This window comes from Cynoglossus semilaevis, chromosome 6, assembly GCF_000523025.1.
Source record: "Cynoglossus semilaevis isolate Cse_v1.0 chromosome 6, Cse_v1.0, whole genome shotgun sequence".
Classification (NCBI taxonomy): Eukaryota; Metazoa; Chordata; class Actinopteri; order Pleuronectiformes; family Cynoglossidae; genus Cynoglossus; species Cynoglossus semilaevis.
This window is the reverse complement of record NC_024312.1, coordinates 699,809-718,990: the sequence shown is the minus strand read 5'-3', so window position 1 is coordinate 718,990 and position 19,182 is coordinate 699,809. Positions and strand designations below refer to the sequence as shown.

Genomic DNA, 19,182 nt, shown 5'->3' with positions numbered 1-19,182 from the left:
TAGATACGCATAGTACATGTATTCTAAGTTCCGTAGAAGTCTGTAGAGTTTAGCATTTTTATATATTGACAGTTATCGATTGCGTGTTGGGTTTGCGCTGTTGCGTAACAGTGACGTATTGTATGAAGGTTATTTGCATAAAGGAAGTTAAACACGAGCATTAAAGTAAGAAGCATTCTGAAATATTTATAAGTCACCGGCTGTAAGAAGAAAACTACATTTCCTAGCTTCCTCGTTCGGTAAAATACTAAACATAGGAGCCTGTCATTGGAGCTTTGTAGTTGTTTGTGCAGATCTGGAGGTTATAGCAACGTGTAACTGAACTACAGTTCCCACACTGCAGTGTTCCAGCCTACAGTTACATTCTGCTGCTGATCCGGGGATGACACACCGCTGCTATTTTCTCACTCTCTGCCCACAGCTCCAGCGGAGTGACACGGGGCTCAGGGTGGAACAGAAAGGCTTATTAAGAGAGAATTAAGTTGATATAGAAACACGACACGTTGAGGAATACGAATATTAATAAAGACATGGCAGAGCTCGGAGCTGGAAGCCTGCCGTTAGGAGATCCTGCTGCTTTTAATTACCAAGAGCAGGAGCTAAACGAGAGGCTGAAGCGGCTCTACCCGGCTGTGAACGAGGAAGAGACCCCTTTACCTCGATCCTGGAGCCCCAAGGATAAATACAGCTACATCGGCCTGTCACAGAACAACCTGCGGGTCCACTATAAAGGTCAGAGAGCCCCAGTCAGTCGTCACCGGTCCCAGTCTGTGACCACAGCAGTACATACAGCTCAAATCTGTCACTGTGTTGTTGCGGAGGGGGATCGAGTACACGCACAAACAAACAAACACACACACTGTATGCGAATATGTCGACTGTATGTGCTTTGGTATTGTGTGTTTGTGTAGTTCAGGAGCTCCTTCTCCTGTCCTATAACCTTGCTTTGCTGTACGAACGAACACAGGAAAAGGATACGATAGAAGGTACACATTTTGAGTCTCATATACAAGCACAATGGAATATACCTTACAACAAACAACACTTCTGCCCGTTTTTGTTTATTTGACGTCTGTGACGTTATTTGTTTGCAGTAACTGACTCTACATCTGGCCTAGTGGAGGATGAGGAGGAGGGGGATAGACTGAGAGGGTGTCAGTGGCTGTAGTGACGACGCATAAACATGGCTTTGCCAACGAGCGAACTAATGGAATTTAGCAAAACAAGAGTAAACGCTAACAGGGAGCTACTTAGTCTCTAGGCTAATGTTAGCCTAGCCTGGGCTAAACTGCTGCTTTTTTTTTAAACGTAAATCAGATCGTTAAGGGCATGTTACTCTTTCCTCGGGAAATTCCACTGGTTGTCTCATATGAAGTCTTTAATAAATCATAAGCCGTGTCTAAATATTTTTGCACCAGCAACAATAGCTTTACGCGTATGTGCCCTTTAAAGTCCCATGTCAAACCTTCAACAGCAGCTTAGATTTAACCCAGCTGCCTTCTGTGCTGTCATGAGTGGGGAAGAGGTTAGGGACAATGACGGGGATATTAACGAGGGTTGGGGGTTTGAGATATAACGACGCATTGAAACGGTTTTGCCAACCAGCTAACTGATGGAATTTAGTAAAACGCGGATAAAAGCTAACGTCAAGACAAGAGCAAGGCTAACGTTAGCCTAGCCTAGCTGTTGCTGCTGAAGTGCTGTTTTTTGGAAAAAAAAAAAGAAGCTAAGCTATCTATATAAAGATTACACACAAGCCAAACCTGTTTGGAAAAAACACGAATGTTGTTGTGTGTATATAACACTGCAGTTGTTTTGTCTCCAAGAAAAGCAGTATAATATTGTGTGCCACTGCAGTTGTTATGTCTTCAAGAAAAGCAGTATAATATTGTGATAATAACTCTTATTTTATGTGTGTATATATAGGACTTAACTTTAATGAGTTATTTTATGTGTGTATATATAGGACTTTTGAATAAATATAATAATACATTGTATGCATATTAGCAAGCAAGGAACAGAGATCTATATAATAGTTTATTTGCCTTGGATGTGGACTAATTCAGACAGGGAAGGCCTAATATATATTTATTGAGCAAAAACAGACCTTACCTCTCATACCTACTGTATGCCAAAAACTGGCCCAGTGATGTTATGGTTGGACACCACATCATACACTCATAAACCTCAACTTGGTTTTCCAACAGAGGAGACAACACTGACCCACCCAACTTCAAGACAAGTAGAACATAGAGCTAAACATAACATAGAAGTAGCGATATAGTAATAATATATTGTAAATGTGGAGCACAAAGACTCAAGAATCATTAACTAACACACAGGCAACTGTAAACCCTTTCACAACAGAGCAAGGAGGTATTTGCCAATAGCGAAGGTTTAAAAGGTTAATCCTGTGTTCCAATCAGTGCAACTGGAACACACCAGATCATTGTTTTAATGGATATGATGGCCAATCTCAGGTGTGACAGGACATAGGACGTTTAAAAGTAACCACAAACTATTAATTGCAACTTGATTTTAAATATAAATCAGACCAATTGCTAATTTCAACATGTATGGTCCAGTCTTGTGACTGACCTGAAAATAAACTGTTGTATGCTCTGTAAGTTTATCTGTGTTTCATAGGGATGAACTCACCAGTAAACCAGATTATACTTGTATAGGCACATGCTCTACCTCTTGTTGTTGTTGTTGTTGTTGTAAGTGGAGCAGGCTGTTCATTTAGGGGCACTGGCCCCCATTGCTTTTTTAAATTCTAGAGCTGGCCTTATTCTCAAAACATACAGTATATGCATATTATGTGCCTATTAGAATAACAACAATCACATGTCCAAGCTCCAGCTGCTGCCACTGTTGTAAACAGACTATCGCTAGTGAACTTTTAGCTAATGTTAGCTTATTCTATGCAAGTTGATGTGTTTTAACTAGTGTGTGTGGTTGAAAACAACAGTGATAAAAGGGGCTAAATGAATTTCAACTAAATATACAACACATTTTAAGTATTGTGGAGTGTATAAAATATGAAATATGGCAGTTTCTATTGTTGCCTTCTAGGAAGTATATGTATGTTTTTCAGCAACTGGTACCGCTCCATATACAGTAGGGGTCCATGTGGCCTTTAGCCAGGAGTCTCTTGTCCAACCTCCATGAGCAGCTCATTTTCACCAGCTGCTGTCTGTGCTGTCAGGAGTGAGGAGGAGGAGGAGCAGGAGGAGGCCTCTGCGCATTACATTAGGCCAAACGTAGCAAACTTGTAATAAATCTGTGGTGTCGAAGCTCACTCCAGCGTTTTCACAATGACAGCAACTTTCTGCTCGTCTGGTGGCACCGTCAGCCACTGATTCAGAAAACCGTCCGTATGGTCAGTTGGAGGACCATGTGATTTATTAATCTGCATATTGCAGTTCAATCAAAACACGGTGACAACTGTGTGGAGTGTTTTGTGCCTGGTGTGTTCTTTTTCGTCAGACGACACGTCAGGGCGGCCCGCCCCCAACCCCCACCCCCAGCAGGCAGGCAGGCAGAGCAGGCCAGTGCTACATCTCTGGCTGTGGAGATAACATCCCACTGCAAGGCCACTCTCTTTCTTGCTCAACCTAAAAACATGCACAAAAACAGATTCCATTTTAAAATAGTTTTATTACTGTATTCCTATTCTTATAATATAGTTTGTGACTTGTGAGCAGCAGGAAGAGAACAGAGAAATTTATTATTATATTATACAAATATATATATATATTACTATATATATATAATATTATTATTTCTTCATTTTGAGGTTATAGTGTTTAGTTGCTTCTATCAGTGATTTCTTCAAAAAGTGTGTATTATTTTTGTTTCTAACCACTGGTGAGGACTATAAAGATTTTTTTTTACTAACTTACTGACTAGTAGCCTACTTGTACACAAATTTTAGTTTGCACTTAAACTAGTCAGGGTCACAGTAGGGGGTCATAAGCACTTCTGCTCGCCCTCTCCAGCTAGCAAAAGATCCAAAGCTATGCTACAGAAATGGCCCAGTGTTGTGATGATGTCACTGTCAAAAAAACTGAAGAAGATGGGATATAAAAATGTACCTAGAATTCTCTCCATCCTAGCACAAAGCCAGTGTTTTTGCACAGCAGTTGTGTATTTGATATTTGAAAGGACCCCACAGTCTTTGATGACTGAACCTTGGATCCTAAAAAACGGAGCGTTAAATCGTGATTTCTATGAGAAGACCTCTAATGATGTGACTCTGCATAATTATTTTGGGATGATAATATAAGTAGGTCTGTTCTGAAGTGATGGGCCATGTTTCTACAGCTGGGTTGTTTCAGCTCTTCCTCATCTTCTTCACCCATGTGGCTCAGATGCTATTTTGACCAGTGTGCCAATTCTTTCTGTTTAAGGACAGGCAGTGACGAGCTATTCTTACGATTAATCAACCGTGTCCTTACAGGTATTCCAGTGCTATTCATATTTATCAACAAAACACAGATGTAACCGTTGGATTTGTATGAGAAATACACAGTGTAAAAAAACATGCTTTATGTTTTTAATTTAGTTTAATATTTTGCAGACAGCTTCAACCTCCTGCTTTTGACACGTGTAAAAGCAAACAAAGCATGCCTTACGTAAACCTCTTGATCGTTGTACTTCTCCAAGTAAAGATAAGGACTGGGTTATTTTCACATTGTTAAACTAAACTAAAACTAGGTGCGTGTTAATTTTTGCTAAGTCCAAACAATATAAACAGTGACCTTGGCCGTTTGCAATGAAATTAGTTTGTCTCAAGCAGGAAAAAACAGACATCAGATACTTTTTTTTTTGTACTGGTGAATTTGAAAATGGTTGCAAATGAAATGGCCCATTTAACTACTACAGAAATGGTTAATAATGTGGACTATCATTCATACTGATAACTGATACTCAATATGTCTCCTTATGGTTTATTCAACCGTCAACCTTGAACAAACAACTCTGTTCACGTAAGAGAACCCGGCTAAAAATACATTGGTTTTGCGTTAGCCCAATAGCTACTATTAGCATTTAACCAAAGAACAAACACATTTTTTTTTTATTTTAGTGTTTTGTGTAGTGACACAGTAATATCCACATTCGACTGTCTAGCTGAGATTATAATTTTTTGTAAGTAAGCAGAGAGACGGAGCAGGGCTTGACATTGTCGCACATGGTTAATAATAAATATTTTAAAGTTTAACGATGGAGAAGTTGGAGTGAATTGTAAGTCTGTACACACACACACACACACACACACACACACACACACATGCTGCTTTAAATCTAAGACATTCGATTTTTCATTGTTTTTGGGGACTTGGCTCCTGACGTGCCACTGGAACCCTGAGAAATCCTAAAAGCCATGTAGGTCACATTCTGACAAAGTGAACAGAACTACATCATCTGCAAAAAAATATGAGACTCACTCCTGGGGTCACCAGGGAGAGTTGGACATGCTCCAATCCTTGGCTCTGCCTTAAAAAAGAAAAATCTACCCTTGAAAATCGAAAAAAAAACCCCAGAGTGGATGACAATGCACAACAGCAACAGCGGGCCATCTATTGAAAACAGCTGACACAGTGCCAAGGATAAAGAGTGGAAGAGAAAACACTGTGATAAGAAAAATAGTACTTGAGGTCCAAAATGTCATCAATGTCAGTGATGTCTCATTCAGAAAGAATCAGGTCCTGAAAATGCATTATGATTGGTGCTGGGCATTGATTCTTTTTCATTTTCTTTAATGTGATAAATTGACGTATTGAGATTGAATACTATTTTTTCATAGCATTTCATTTTACAATGAAAATGTTTATGAAGGTTTGGTAACTTTTCCTTTAAGGCTCTCAATGGGAGGTGTTGGGAGGTGTGACGATGCCAGTCCCTAAGCCACTAATAATTATTTTATAATATAACATTAATGTTAGTACTTAATTTTATTTGTACCTTGTTAGTACTAAGGGATCTGCTTTTACCAAGCTCTAACAATAAAGCTTGAATTTTATAGACTGTTTTTAAAAAGTGCTTTGGGAAATTAACTGTTACTGTATCTACTGCAAAGTGTTTTCAGTATTTAAAAGTAGCTAGGTGATAGCTGAGATGGCTTTTTTTATAGTATGAGATTTTTTGTTGTTGTTTATTTGTTTATATAGATGTTCAGTTCCTGTAAATCCAAATTAGTCTCAGCTATGCAGTGTTGAGCAAACCTGTGTTGTGGTTAAAGACTGAGCAGATGTTAGGCATCATAAATCCAGAGGGCAGCTGTTGATGTGGAGGCAGAGCGTGCTGTACATAACACAGGAAATTTAGGATTTGGTCCAGACTGTCCAAACCTTTTTAAATTCTGACAAACAAAAAAAAAACGGCACAACCGGCCACTGACGTCAACACTTTATGAATGAAAGTTCACATTTTAGCGTAAAAAAACCTGTTATTTCTGTTCTTTCTAAAACACACACACACACACAGACACCAAACTGGTTAAACAGATCTGTAGATCCTTGACTGGCTGTCAGATCTCTCTGTTGTCTTTGTAAACGGCTGTGGGCAGCATTGCTGTCATCAAGTATAAAAATGTCACAATAAAACTTGGGTTGGTTGTTTGGTTAACTGAAACGTTTTAGGTTTTTTTTTATGTACTTTACGTATCTATATGACAAACCCATGCCATGACCTCAGATTACTCCAATCAGTGCTTTCTTCGCGCTGCAGTCATCACACGTTTTATATCTGAATTACACGACCTGGAGACCTTGTCATTTTTATCATTATAAATGATGTGAAAATGCAAATATCGGTCGGCCGATATTATCGGACATCCCTAATTATGACAAATAATTGCTGATAATCTGATAAACATCCTTGATTATTCGCCAGGTTATTTGATAATAGAAATTGTCACCATTGTCATCATTATACAGCCTGTATGTTTCTTATGAATTGCCTAATATTATGCTTGGCACCATCGGTGTTATTGAATACCTCTGTCCTACACCTAACTCAGCAAGTCTAAAATATCTGTTGAAAGATAGGCCTGTGACTGGATGAACCACGTTATGATGTGACAGAGTCACCTGGACTATCTTTATGGCTGAGCTGAGGTTTTTATTTATTTATTTTTATTTTTTTAGTTTGACCTGCCTGAGCTGCAGAACAGAGTCGGTTCTCTCTGCTGGTAATTGATCTCTCTGTCTCTCTTGAGTAAGAAGATCAGGGCCCTGAACTTTGATCCTTGACCGCTGCTGCAGTTATTTGATGTCACCTAACAGCTGAAACGTTTGACCCTGCTACACCAGCGCCGTTTCTCTGGTATAAACAGTTCCTTTGATAACACAGTATTTTGAAAGTAAAATAATGAGAGGATGCCGCTGTTGAATTCGCAAATATATGTAGGGACAATTTGACTTATTGTCGGCTCCATATTATAGTGGTTGGCAGCAGCCCGTGGATTCTAAACGCACATTGAAGTAACTCTTAGCCGTTGTCTCTATTATGGACCGTAAATGGTTGATAAAATGGTTGAACATCCATTTGGAAGAACCTTGAAAACTTGCCTGTTGTACCTTTGAAGTTTACTCTTCTGGTACTGATTAGGGAGACTAACTTGTCCTCCTCCCTTTAGGCATTAGAGGTAATTACAGAGTCAACAATGGCAATGTTGTTTGTATATATTTGTAATATAATAGGGACACTGCACTATCACTACTGACATGGGCTGGCGTCCGCACACTGCCGTTCCCTCAGAAGTCTATTGAATAAATAATATTTGAATAAATGAGCGATGGCCCGCGAGTGCAGCTAAAGTTTGAGGTCAGTGCGAGGGTTGGTCTTTTACATTTTTATGAAATGGTCTCCAGTACATGTCAGCTTAAGACAATTGTAAGGGAAGAGAACACACTGGACTTTGTTGAGCTGTTCCCTTTTGTAATCTTCAGACAAGGTCAGCCAGAGAACTCAGCAGAAGCATCTCTGGATAATCCACAGCCAGTGAATCAGTAGAGGTCCAGCAATGTGAGAATCTTCTGCTGCGGCGCTCGAGGCCTCAGTCATACCGTGGCCTCGTGCTTTTGGCCTGCGGCATTTTGAAATGTATATTCAGTCGTTGAATTAACTGTTCTGAGGTTTTTACACCGTGGTGCAGTCGCAGTAGAGCTCAGCTAAAAAAACTGGATCCCGCTGTTCCGTGGGTGTGTTGTTCAGTGGGCGGTGGAGCGCTGGTGTTGAGAGTAGTAGCTGTGTCTCACATTCATCCTTCATCTGTGTCATTGTGAGACCTGTTGGCCCACTGGCCACTTGCTTTCACGAGGAGTGGCTAAAAATAGCGATGGTCACGAATGGTGCTGCAAACACACATGCGAGTCACACAAAACTCATACCCACCACCCCAACACCACCACCACCACCACCATCATCACCTCCATCACCTCCATCACCACCTCCATCATCACCATCACCACCATCACCATCACCTCCATCACCTCCATCACCTCACTGTGGCCACATCCTCTGTTTCTACAGGTTAATGTTGTTTCACTGATACTTTCTATGCACAGATCACTATAGATGATAGCGCCCCCTAGCTCTCTCTCTGTGGATCTTCAACACATGCTCACTAGCTCCAGTCCTCTCCTCTCTGCATATTACCCATATCAATATTTCATCCAGCCCAGAGGGCAGGCGTTTTAAGGACGTGTTTAAATAGTCATGAAGTGCTTGTTTGGTAATTCACTCAGAGAAGAGAGAACCTGAGAGAGACGGAGACCAGCCGCTACAGACTGCTCATTAGGTATGCACTGTGGTGAAGCCAATCTTTGTTGGGCCCATCCTCAATTGTTTTTAAAAGGATACTTCACTGGACGCAATCAAATTAGTAAGAACATCAGTGATACGGGGTAATAACCCTAAATTGAATTTCTGCACAGACTAAAGCGTGGCCGTGCTGCAGAATCAATGACTGTGAAAAGGAAAGGACCGGAAGCACATTCACAGTTAGCAGAAATCTTAGATGATGAGAATAAAGGACAGTGATGCTACAGTGTGTTCAGTTTGGTTCTTTTCACTTTGTCCAGTTCTACTTCTACTCCTTATTCCCTGGAGCTGCGTCAGAGGAAACTACAAATTGTTGAGTTCCTGATTAAATAACAGCAGTGGACAGACAGAGGAAGGTTTGGCCTTTGATAAAGATCCACTCTTGATGCTCCCGTGTCTGTCTTCTCATTGGTCCACTGCTTTAGGGATGTCAAACATATGGCCCGCGGCCCAAAAACTGGTCAGTGATGATTTAACCGGTCCGGCCCTCCTTGGTTTGACGGACTTTTTCCATACACTCACCAAAACAAACGTGCATCATAGAAAACAACATTGATCAATAGTTTCTGAGCCACATCAGTGCCTGAAGTGAACATTAAAGGCAGATTATTTTGGGTGTTATTGATCAATACTTTCATAATAACCTTTCAGCATAATGCAACTCAGTGGATCTGAGAGAGAACCTGACTTATAGGCGTCTAGACTACGGACAGCCTTGGAGAAAAGTTTGCCCATGACTGGAGACATTTCCCAACGACAGAGACAGTTAAAGTAGTAGGAGGTGTTTATGAAAAATATGTAAATATATGAATAAATAGCTGTATTTTCAGAGACTGACTCCTTCATGTCTTATATAAATCACGTGATCGTCTCTGTGGTTATCATTTTCAGAGTCTGACTCCTTCATGTCTTATGTAAATCACGTGATCGTCTCTGTGGTTATTTAATAAAAGAGCCGCAGACCAAACACTGACACTGAACAACTTCTAAGTCTAAACAGAGTTAGAAATGACTAAATAAAAATGGGTACAATTTGATCAGCAAAGACAAGAGAATGTCCATAGTGCACAGCCCAGATATGAGGTTGGACGTCTCGACCTAAAATTGTGCCGTTTGTGTTTATTCATGATGTATTTTCTTTTTCCCGTAGGTCATGGCAAGAACCACAAAGACGCAGCATCCGTGCGGGCCACACACCCAATCCCTGCTGCCTGCGGCATCTACTACTTCGAAGTCAAGATTGTCAGCAAAGGTCGCGACGGGTAGGTCAGACTGTACAACTCTGAACATATGGTCATGTACTGTCAGCGTGACTGCAGGAACCAAATAGGAAACACGGTAGCAACAGATTGATAACGGGCTGTCACTTTTTCAGAAATGCAATCGTTGTCTTGTCAGTACTGGAACTGTTCTGCGACACCTTCAGAAGATAAATCCAAATAATCACATTGTCACTTACACGTGGAGAATATGTTGCTTTTACCGTTGTCTGTGTACTAGGGACGTCTGATATTAACTTTTTCTTCACCCCCTGCATCCCCCAGAGCTGAAATACTGTCGAGCGCGTGTTTACAGCTGGTGTTTATAGCTTGGTGATTTCTCTCCTCTTGTTTGCAGGTACATGGGCATCGGCCTGTCCGCCCAGGGGGTCAACATGAACAGACTGCCTGGTGAGTAACATGAAACTGTTAAGAACACGAGCAGTCAACGCTGAGATGGTAGAATAATGTACCACGGTTCGACGACTTCTACCTTTCTGTCAAGGACCTTTTTATTTCCAAGACAAAACGAAAATCAGAACCAAAGAGGAAGTACCGTGGTGCTGAATGACGATGACTGGTCCAGGTTTAGTTATAATGGGTGACGGCAGAAGGAGGTGACGTCATGTGACGTCATGTGACGTCATGTGACGCCACAGTCACTGGTTGTGTTTTGTGGATTCGGTCTGAGCAGTTTGACAGTCCTGTGAAAAGAACATGTCGGGACATGTCAGTGGGCGGAGTCAGTCTGAGGCCTGGACAGATGTGATCATCTGACGTTGGACAGACAATTATCCTGCTATTAGTGTTTCACACAGTACACACTTTAGTCTACACTTCACGGGTGTCAAACTCATCTTGGGCCTCGTACAACGTAATTACAGTAAATGTCAAGTGGGCCGGACCAGAACAATCATAACATAAAAAAAAACTATAAATAACAATATGACATTTCTCCTTTTTGCTTTCATAAAAAAGTACAAGTATATTATTATTATTATTATTATTATTATTATTATTATTATTATTATTATTATTATTATTATTATTATTATTATTATTATTATTATTATTATTATTATTATTATTATTATTATTATTATTATTATTATTATTATTATTATTATTATTATTATTATTATTATTATTATTATTATTATTATTATTATTAATATTATTATTAATATTAGTGTCATTATTATTTAATGAAATATAATTTTACAGAAAATATCCTGGATATGAACACCTTATGTTTGACACCTCTTCTTTACTAGATGAATACAACATTGTCGTCAGATCAGTGTTGTCAGCTTCTGACTCACCGTGTCCACACACACACACACACGCACACACACACACCCAGAGACACATCTGTGTGGGGTCCATTCATCGCCTGATGACAAAGAAAGAATCACCACAAAGCAGCGTGGAGTCAGACTAAATCCCCTTCACTTTTCTTTTTTTTTTACCTGACCAATCAGAGCTGTGCCGAGCTCTAACCAATCACAGATCTTTTCTGCATGTTTCTCATCAAATAAGAACATTTGAGAAATTTCTTAGAAATTTTATTTTTTGGAATTGTTCGGTAAATTTCTAATTTTTCATATAATGTTGGTCAAATGGTTAACAAGTATGAGGTTGAATGACGCAGACGCTGCCACACCAATACAAACACACACACACACACACAAACACACATTCACACACACACACACACACACACAGATGGTTGGTTCTCCTGTCTTCCTGATTCACATGTCAAATGTCACACAGTGGCTGGAACACCGTGGAACAGTGGACGCCTCTCCCAGAACCAGCACTCACATTAGTTATGAAAATATTGTCGGTTGCTAGGATTCAAACTACAGATGGTCGGTGGAGCCGGTGTGAGTGGAGTCCTCTGTCCGTTTCCTAAACTCTGACAGGACTCGGTTTATTTCTGGGTTCCTTTCCAAGTCTGTGGATTTATCTGTGTGATTTCTGTCCGGCCCAGGGTTTGAAGAGTTCTAGGACCAGTCCTACGTGTTATGTACATTTTGCGTTGCTGTTAAATGTTAAGTTTTCTAGAGTAAAATGTAGTTAAAATCAGAGTTTTTTTCTATAGTTTTTTTTATGGACAAGCAAATAAAAGATCGTCAGCATCTGGCAGCTTCTTCAGGAAGTCACGCCGACCCTTGTCTGACCTGGAGAAACCTAATCAGGAAATGTTTTTGAGGAAAGGCAACAGCAGTGAAACCACTGTTTTTGTTTTTTTGAAGAGGGTCAATGTGAAAAGTAAGGCTTAGATCAGGAAAGGTCAGGAAAAACTTGAAAAAAAAACTTTTCCAGGTCCCATCCTTGACTCGACACTTTCTTCTGGAGCTTTATATATACAGTTGGACACAGTTTGTTGTCCGGCAGAAAAGTATTCCTGAATGTTCTGTTGCCTGGGTCACATGAGCACAGAAACTGGCCAATCAGAGCAAACTAAAAACAGACGTGTAAAGAATTCAGCCGTGATCAGTTCTTCAGGGTTTTTTGTGTAGATGAATACAGACAAATAGACATGAGTGTTATTCAAATTTTGGTGAAACAATAAATGTAGTTGTGACCTTGGACCAAGCGGAGTCGTACGTGTTACAAATAATGTATGGGAATGTGTGTGTGTGTGTGTGTGTCTGTAAATAGTTCACTGTTCTCCACCGTTGACCTCTGGGTCTGATCCTTTTGTGGAGTCCTGCCCATTTCATTAGCATGTTGGAGCAGTGAGTCTGGCTTTAGAGGCAATATCCCTGTCAGCAGATTAATCTAATACCTCTACGCACACAAATCAACACACACACAAAGGGTTTACACACAGGAGATCGTGTGGAGAAACTGAGAACAGTATGCATTCGAGTTAAAAAGAAAGTCACAACTGCTCTCTCTCTCTCTCTCTATATATACATATATGTATGTATATATATACATATATGTATGTATGTATATATATATGTATGTATGTATATATATACATATATATATGTATATATGTATGTATGTATGTATATATGTTATATAATGTGTGTGTTTACAATTGTTCCTACAAATCCACACCAACGGCTTGGCCAAAGTTTCTTCTCCTGTCACTAAGAAATATGTTCTGGTCTGATCTTTCTTCTTGCTCGGTGTGAAACTCGTTCAGCATTGGCTCAGGCCCTGGAGTCGGTCGTTTCATCTTGGATACAGGGAATGCTGTGTAAACATATGGCCCCGTGGGTGTTGCCTTACAGCCCCTACAGGAGTGGCAGATGAATATGCTCAGGTTGTTTAAGGTCGTACTACGTGTTTGTGTCGCAGCTGGCGACGCACAGAATATATTTCTCACTGGTGTCGCTGGTTACCGCAGTGCCTGAACATAAGGACGAAGCAAACGGCCAATCACTGCTGGGGTTGCATCACACTGATGATGTCATCCTCTCGATAGGGTTCGAGGGAAAACAATGTTGTTGTTTTTTTTTTTTAGACTTGAGCAGTGAACTGGAAACATTTAAACGCCGTGTCAGTATCCAGTGCTTCTCACAACGGAGCTGGGCAACGGTTCCAGAAACTATGGCTCAGGACAACGTGTATTTTTATGAGTGTATTGATACAATATTGAATGTACACATCTGAGCAGTGATGACACGGGGATCATTAGTAACAGGCCGTTTAAGTTTACGTGCTGTAATTAAGGACAGTGTGACAGTCGACCAGTCTGAACTATTAAATAGAAAAGCGTCGATAATTTGATTATTTAAACGTTTGCTTTTCCTCACGTGACCCCAACGACAACGTGACCAAATAATATTTTTTTATTGGGATTTTGACCAATAAACCTTGAATGGGTACTTTAAAATATTATTAATATATTTAGTGATATCAACCGATGCCAATGTAGCAGGGCAACAGTGGCCTATTTTCTAAGGAAGTTAAATTCCCCTGCCCCCCCCCCCTATATCATAAAATTTTATTTTTTTTTTTTATATGTGGGGGGGGGGGGGGGGGGGGGGGTAAGGGGGCGGGAGAATTTAACTGGTAATATTTATTTGTTTATCTGTTCAAACCACTGTATCAGTTGCTGGCACCAGCATTCTGCATACAATCCCCTGGAAATTAGATTAGATTAATAAAATGAGCTGTAATGCTGCCATCTAGTGGATTTCACTTAAATATACAACCGGTTTTACCAAACTATTTTTAGAGCACACTTCATTTGGCAAAACCCAGGCATTGGATTGTTGGGTTTTCATTATCGGAGGATACTAACAATGGTTGGCCGATATTATCGGACGTCCAGTTTTTTACATTTATGGAGAGTTTATTGTGAAGACCAGATACTTCTACTACTGCTGTTTGCTGCATGTCATTGGACAAAGGCACTGAAGTCTTATTTTTACCAAATGTCCCCTCTGATTTATCATCCACATCAAATTACTTTCCATGAAACTTGGCAGGATATTATTTGGAAAGAACGACAACACAAAACACACTGCGCGTTAGCATGTTGAATATTAACAGCTGCCCGTGGCAGATTATTGTAATGAAGAGCTCACGGTTACTAATGGACTAGTGGACGAACCAGGAATTAACTCATCAATGTAGGACAAACAGAGGGAATTCCATTTAAACAAATCATGACATGCTTTAGCCCTTCCGTGCTGCCCTTTGCTGACAGCAGTGACTCACCAGTTTCTCTATGTGAACCAGATCCTCCTGCTGGACGTTTATGGAACTGCAGCGCATGCCTAACAATCCAGACATGTGATGGCCTGCAGGCAATGCTGGTCATATGGGAAAATCTTAGCAGCACAAGTGAATGAATAACTGTCTTCCTTCCTCCTGCCGGCAGAGTGAAGGCAGACAACTCACTTCACCTCAGACGCTCCACTAGGAAACAGGAACTGTTTATAATCTCTGCTGCTCCCATTTTAACATGTCCCATATTTGACTAAACACACACACACACACACACACACACCGTTGTCCTGTCAGAGCTGAGAGCCTGAATTTATGACTCTTTTTTTCTAAGAGGTCAGGTTTAAAATGAAACATTAATCCCAATCTTTAATCTGTTATTTCAGGCTGGGACAAGCATTCCTATGGTTACCACGGAGATGACGGCCACTCCTTCTGCTCCTCTGGCACCGGTCAGCCGTACGGCCCCACGTTCACCACGGGAGACGTGATTGGCTGCTGCGTTAACCTCATCAACAACACTTGCTTTTACACCAAAAATGGCATCAGTTTAGGTCGGTTCTAAAAACAGCCCCAGCAACAGTCCTAATAACAATTAATTTGGTTCCATTTGTCGTCATTTATTAACTGTCTATTTACTATTTTTGTATTTTTTACAGGTGTTGCCTTCACAGACCTCCCTGTAAGTATCTTAGTTTCTATTCCTATAATATCATAAGCAACAGGTTCTTTATGTTTATGTTCTGTAAAGTGTGTGTGACAGTCACCCAAAACTATTACACTAGAATGATTAAAGGTAGGGATGTCCGATAATATCAGCCGACGGATATTATCAGCCCGATATTAGCATAATTATGTCATATCTATGAGAATTGTTATCAGTTTTTCCTCCATCAATGAAAACCCGATAACACAGTTCCTGGGTTTCATGTTGTGTGCCCTAAAAATAATTTTGGCAATCGTTATCAGTTTTTTCTCCATTAATGAAAACCCGATAACACAGTTCCTTGGTTTCATCAAATGTTGTGTGCCCTAAAAATAATTTTGGGGAAAAACAGCTGTATATGAAAGTGAAAGCCACTAGATGGCAGCATTGCAGAAATTAATCATTTGATTATCTTCCAGCCCAACCTGTATCCCACCGTGGGCCTTCAGACACCAGGTGAGATTGTAGATGCTAACTTTGGCCAGCAGCCGTTTGTGTTCGACATTGAAGACTACATGAGCGAATGGCGGGCCAAGATCCACGGAATGATCGCCCGCTTCCCCATCGGAGAGAGACTCGGAGAGTGGCAGGCTGTGCTTCAGAAGTAGGACACAGTCACGAATGGTGTATGAATGTAAACATAAGTTCTTTTTACAGGTTTTATATGTGTTTTGTGTTTTTTTTTTTTAGTATGGTTTCAAGCTACCTGGTGCATCATGGGTACTGTGCCACCGCAACAGCCTTTGCCAGAGCAACAGAAACGACAATACAAGAGGACCAGATGTCTATAAAGAACAGACAAAGTGAGTCGTGACAACAATGGTCATGTCTGTGCGACATGAGCGTCGTTCATGTCCAATCATCGTATTGTTTTATATCGTCCTGTCTAATAGGAATACAAAAGCTGGTGCTGGCAGGACGGGTGGGCGAAGCTATAGAAGCCACGCAGCAACTGTATCCAGGCCTGTTAGACCACAACCCTAATCTACTATTCATGTTGAAGTAAGTTCAATTATTTTAATAAGTGGTGGGATCTGATTGTAAATATTAATTGCAATTCATCAAGTCACACAATAACCAAAGGACTGTTGTAGCTAATGTTAGCTCACATCAGGAAATAAAAAAAAAAACTCAGCAGTATAGTCTTGTCCACCATCACTTCCCTAAACTTTCTTATGACCTGACATTTGTGTAACTTTTTTTCGTCTGTCTAACAAACTCAAGGTGCACTACTGCCACCTGCTGGGCTGGAGTGTGTGCATCAGTTTTGTTGACTTGGCAAAAACCAGATAACTGATAAAAAGATGCAGTTATATGCAATATTTCTAACATATATGTATATATATGTATATATATATGTGTATATATATGTATATATATAAAATTATTTTTCTTACTTTTATCGGATGTAGGTTATTAAAAATTGTCATTATTTTACACCTGGTCAGCTGGAGTATTCACGGTTGTAATCCTGTCATTTGTCATCATTCAACTACACCGTGTTCTGACCTGCAGGTGTCGCCAGTTTGTCGAGATGGTGAACGGCACTGACAGTGAGGTTCGCTGTTTGACAGTTCGCTCCCCTAAGTCCCAGGACAGTTACCCCGGTTCTCCCAGCTTCAGCCCTCGCCACGGAGCCAACAACACACAGCTGCACACCGGGGGTAAATACAACACAGCCGACACAGAGCTACAAAAACAAACAAACACAATAAATGATAACGACCACGGCTCATGTCCACCCAGGAGGGGACAGTCCTACATGCAGTAACGGAGTGACTCCACCCAGTAAATCCAAAAGCCACGGTGGGAGCAGCAATGTCAAATACCCCAGCGCCTCCTCCTCAGCCTCCTCCTCCACCTCCTCCTCACCTTCTTCAGTCAACTACTCTGAGTCCAACTCCTCTGACTCCACCAAACCACACAGCACCAACAGCACCCAGGAAACCAGGTCAGACCGGCCGACAGCTGTGACTACCACGTGTGTGTGTGTGTGTGTGTGTGTTAATGCAGGACTTCATTGAACTGAACATCTGTACGTGTGTGTGTGTGTGTGTGCAGTGACAGTGAGATGGAAATAGAGGCGGAGCACTACACCAACGGTGTGGTCGAGGGTTCCTCTGCACGGATCATGAACGGAACGTACAAACACGAGGAAATCCTTCAGACGGATGACAACAGCATCGGCAACGGTGTTGCAGGTACAAACACACACACACACACACACACACACATATGACAAGGAACAATACTCGTGCAACTTAATTAAAACTAATAAACTTCTTCATCTTTTTCTTCTTTTTTCTTGTCCTTCTAAGAATTAAAGCATGAACTAAAAGCTAGTTCAATATTTTTTGTGGGTACAGATACACAACAGTACTTCTCTGCGTGTGTGTTCGGTGTGTGTGTGTGCGTGTGTGTGTCTGTCTGACAGATGAGGGCTGTACGAACGGCAAGCAGCTGTGCGGAGGAAACCAAGCAGCCACAGAAAAGATGATCCAGTTTGGACGAGAACTGCAGGCTCTGAGCGAACAGCTGTGCCGCGAATACGGCAAGAACGCCACACACAAGAAAATGTTACAGGTACACACTCACGCACACGAGGTTCTGGACGCTTTATCCTCTACAGGCTGCAGGAATTGCCCGTGCTTAGTTAAAGGGGCTGCATATTTGGTCATAGGTCAAAAGGTCAACTGTCCGTTAGGATGTAGGCTCACTCTGAACAAACACAGGGACTCACAGTAGACATACAATACATTAAAGTAAAAAATACAGTTTATAAAATATTATGATGCAACATCCTGATTTAGCCACCAGGGGACAGAAGACTCCAAAAAAAGTGAAAGGAAAGGGACCTGAAGGACTGCAAAGTCAGAGCTGTGATTCCCATGATCCTCCTCTGTGGACACAGAAAAACTTTATTGTCCTGTTGAAGTTCCAGCTCTGAGGATTTGGTTAAAATCACGAGAAAATCTGTGACAGTTTTCAATGAAATTGTAGAAAAAAAAAACTGGTTATGAAGCTGTTGACTTTTGTCATAATATGATGAGACAAAACAAAATGTCCAAAAGTTATGTTTTTATTCTTTTGAGATTTGACTCTGAAAACTGAAGAGTGTGTGTTTGTTCGTGTGTGTATAGGATGCGTTCAGTCTGTTAGCGTACTCAGATCCATGGAACTGCCCCGTCGGACAGCAGTTAGATCCCACAAAGAGAGAATCACTCTGCTCCGCACTCAACAGCGCCATCCTGGGTAAAACACACGGACTCACACACACACACACATGGACTGACACACTTTCATTCAATTAACCCTAAAACTCTACAAGAAATAATGTCTCTGTCTCCTGTTTGTCCCATGGCTCCTCCCCCAGAGTCCCAGAACCTGCCTAAGCAGCCTCCTCTGATGTTAGCATTGGGTCAGGCCACAGAGTGTGTTCAACTCATGGCCCGAGTCCGGTCTGGTTCCTGCTCCTTCGCCAGAGTAGACAACTTTTTGCACTAGCGCCGGTCCAGGTGAGTGAGAAATAGACATGACTTTATCATGAAAAAAAAAAAAAATTCTGTACATTTTTTTTTTTTCCTTTTCCCGTCGTCGACGTCTCTCAGCTGACTCCCTCCGTCTCTCCGCAGGTTAATGTTTAGTAGCACTGAGCGAAGGCATGTCCAGCAGGTAGTTGTGGCGGCGGAGGGG

General features: G+C 41.0%; 1 protein-coding gene across 1 annotated transcript; it reads left to right on the top strand.

Annotated features, from left to right (window-relative positions):
• Positions 1–386: 386 nt before the first annotated feature.
• ranbp10 (RAN binding protein 10) lies at positions 387–19,182 on the top strand. The gene is made up of 15 exons (XM_008311048.3): positions 387–732; positions 9,980–10,091; positions 10,447–10,499; positions 15,170–15,337; positions 15,443–15,465; positions 15,909–16,093; positions 16,180–16,292; positions 16,383–16,491; positions 17,005–17,153; positions 17,236–17,440; positions 17,551–17,690; positions 17,924–18,072; positions 18,630–18,741; positions 18,863–19,004; positions 19,122–19,182. Exons 1-14 carry the CDS (start codon positions 531–533, stop codon positions 18,991–18,993), a joined length of 1,851 nt encoding a protein of 616 aa, XP_008309270.1. The 5' UTR covers positions 387–530; the 3' UTR covers positions 18,994–19,004; positions 19,122–19,182.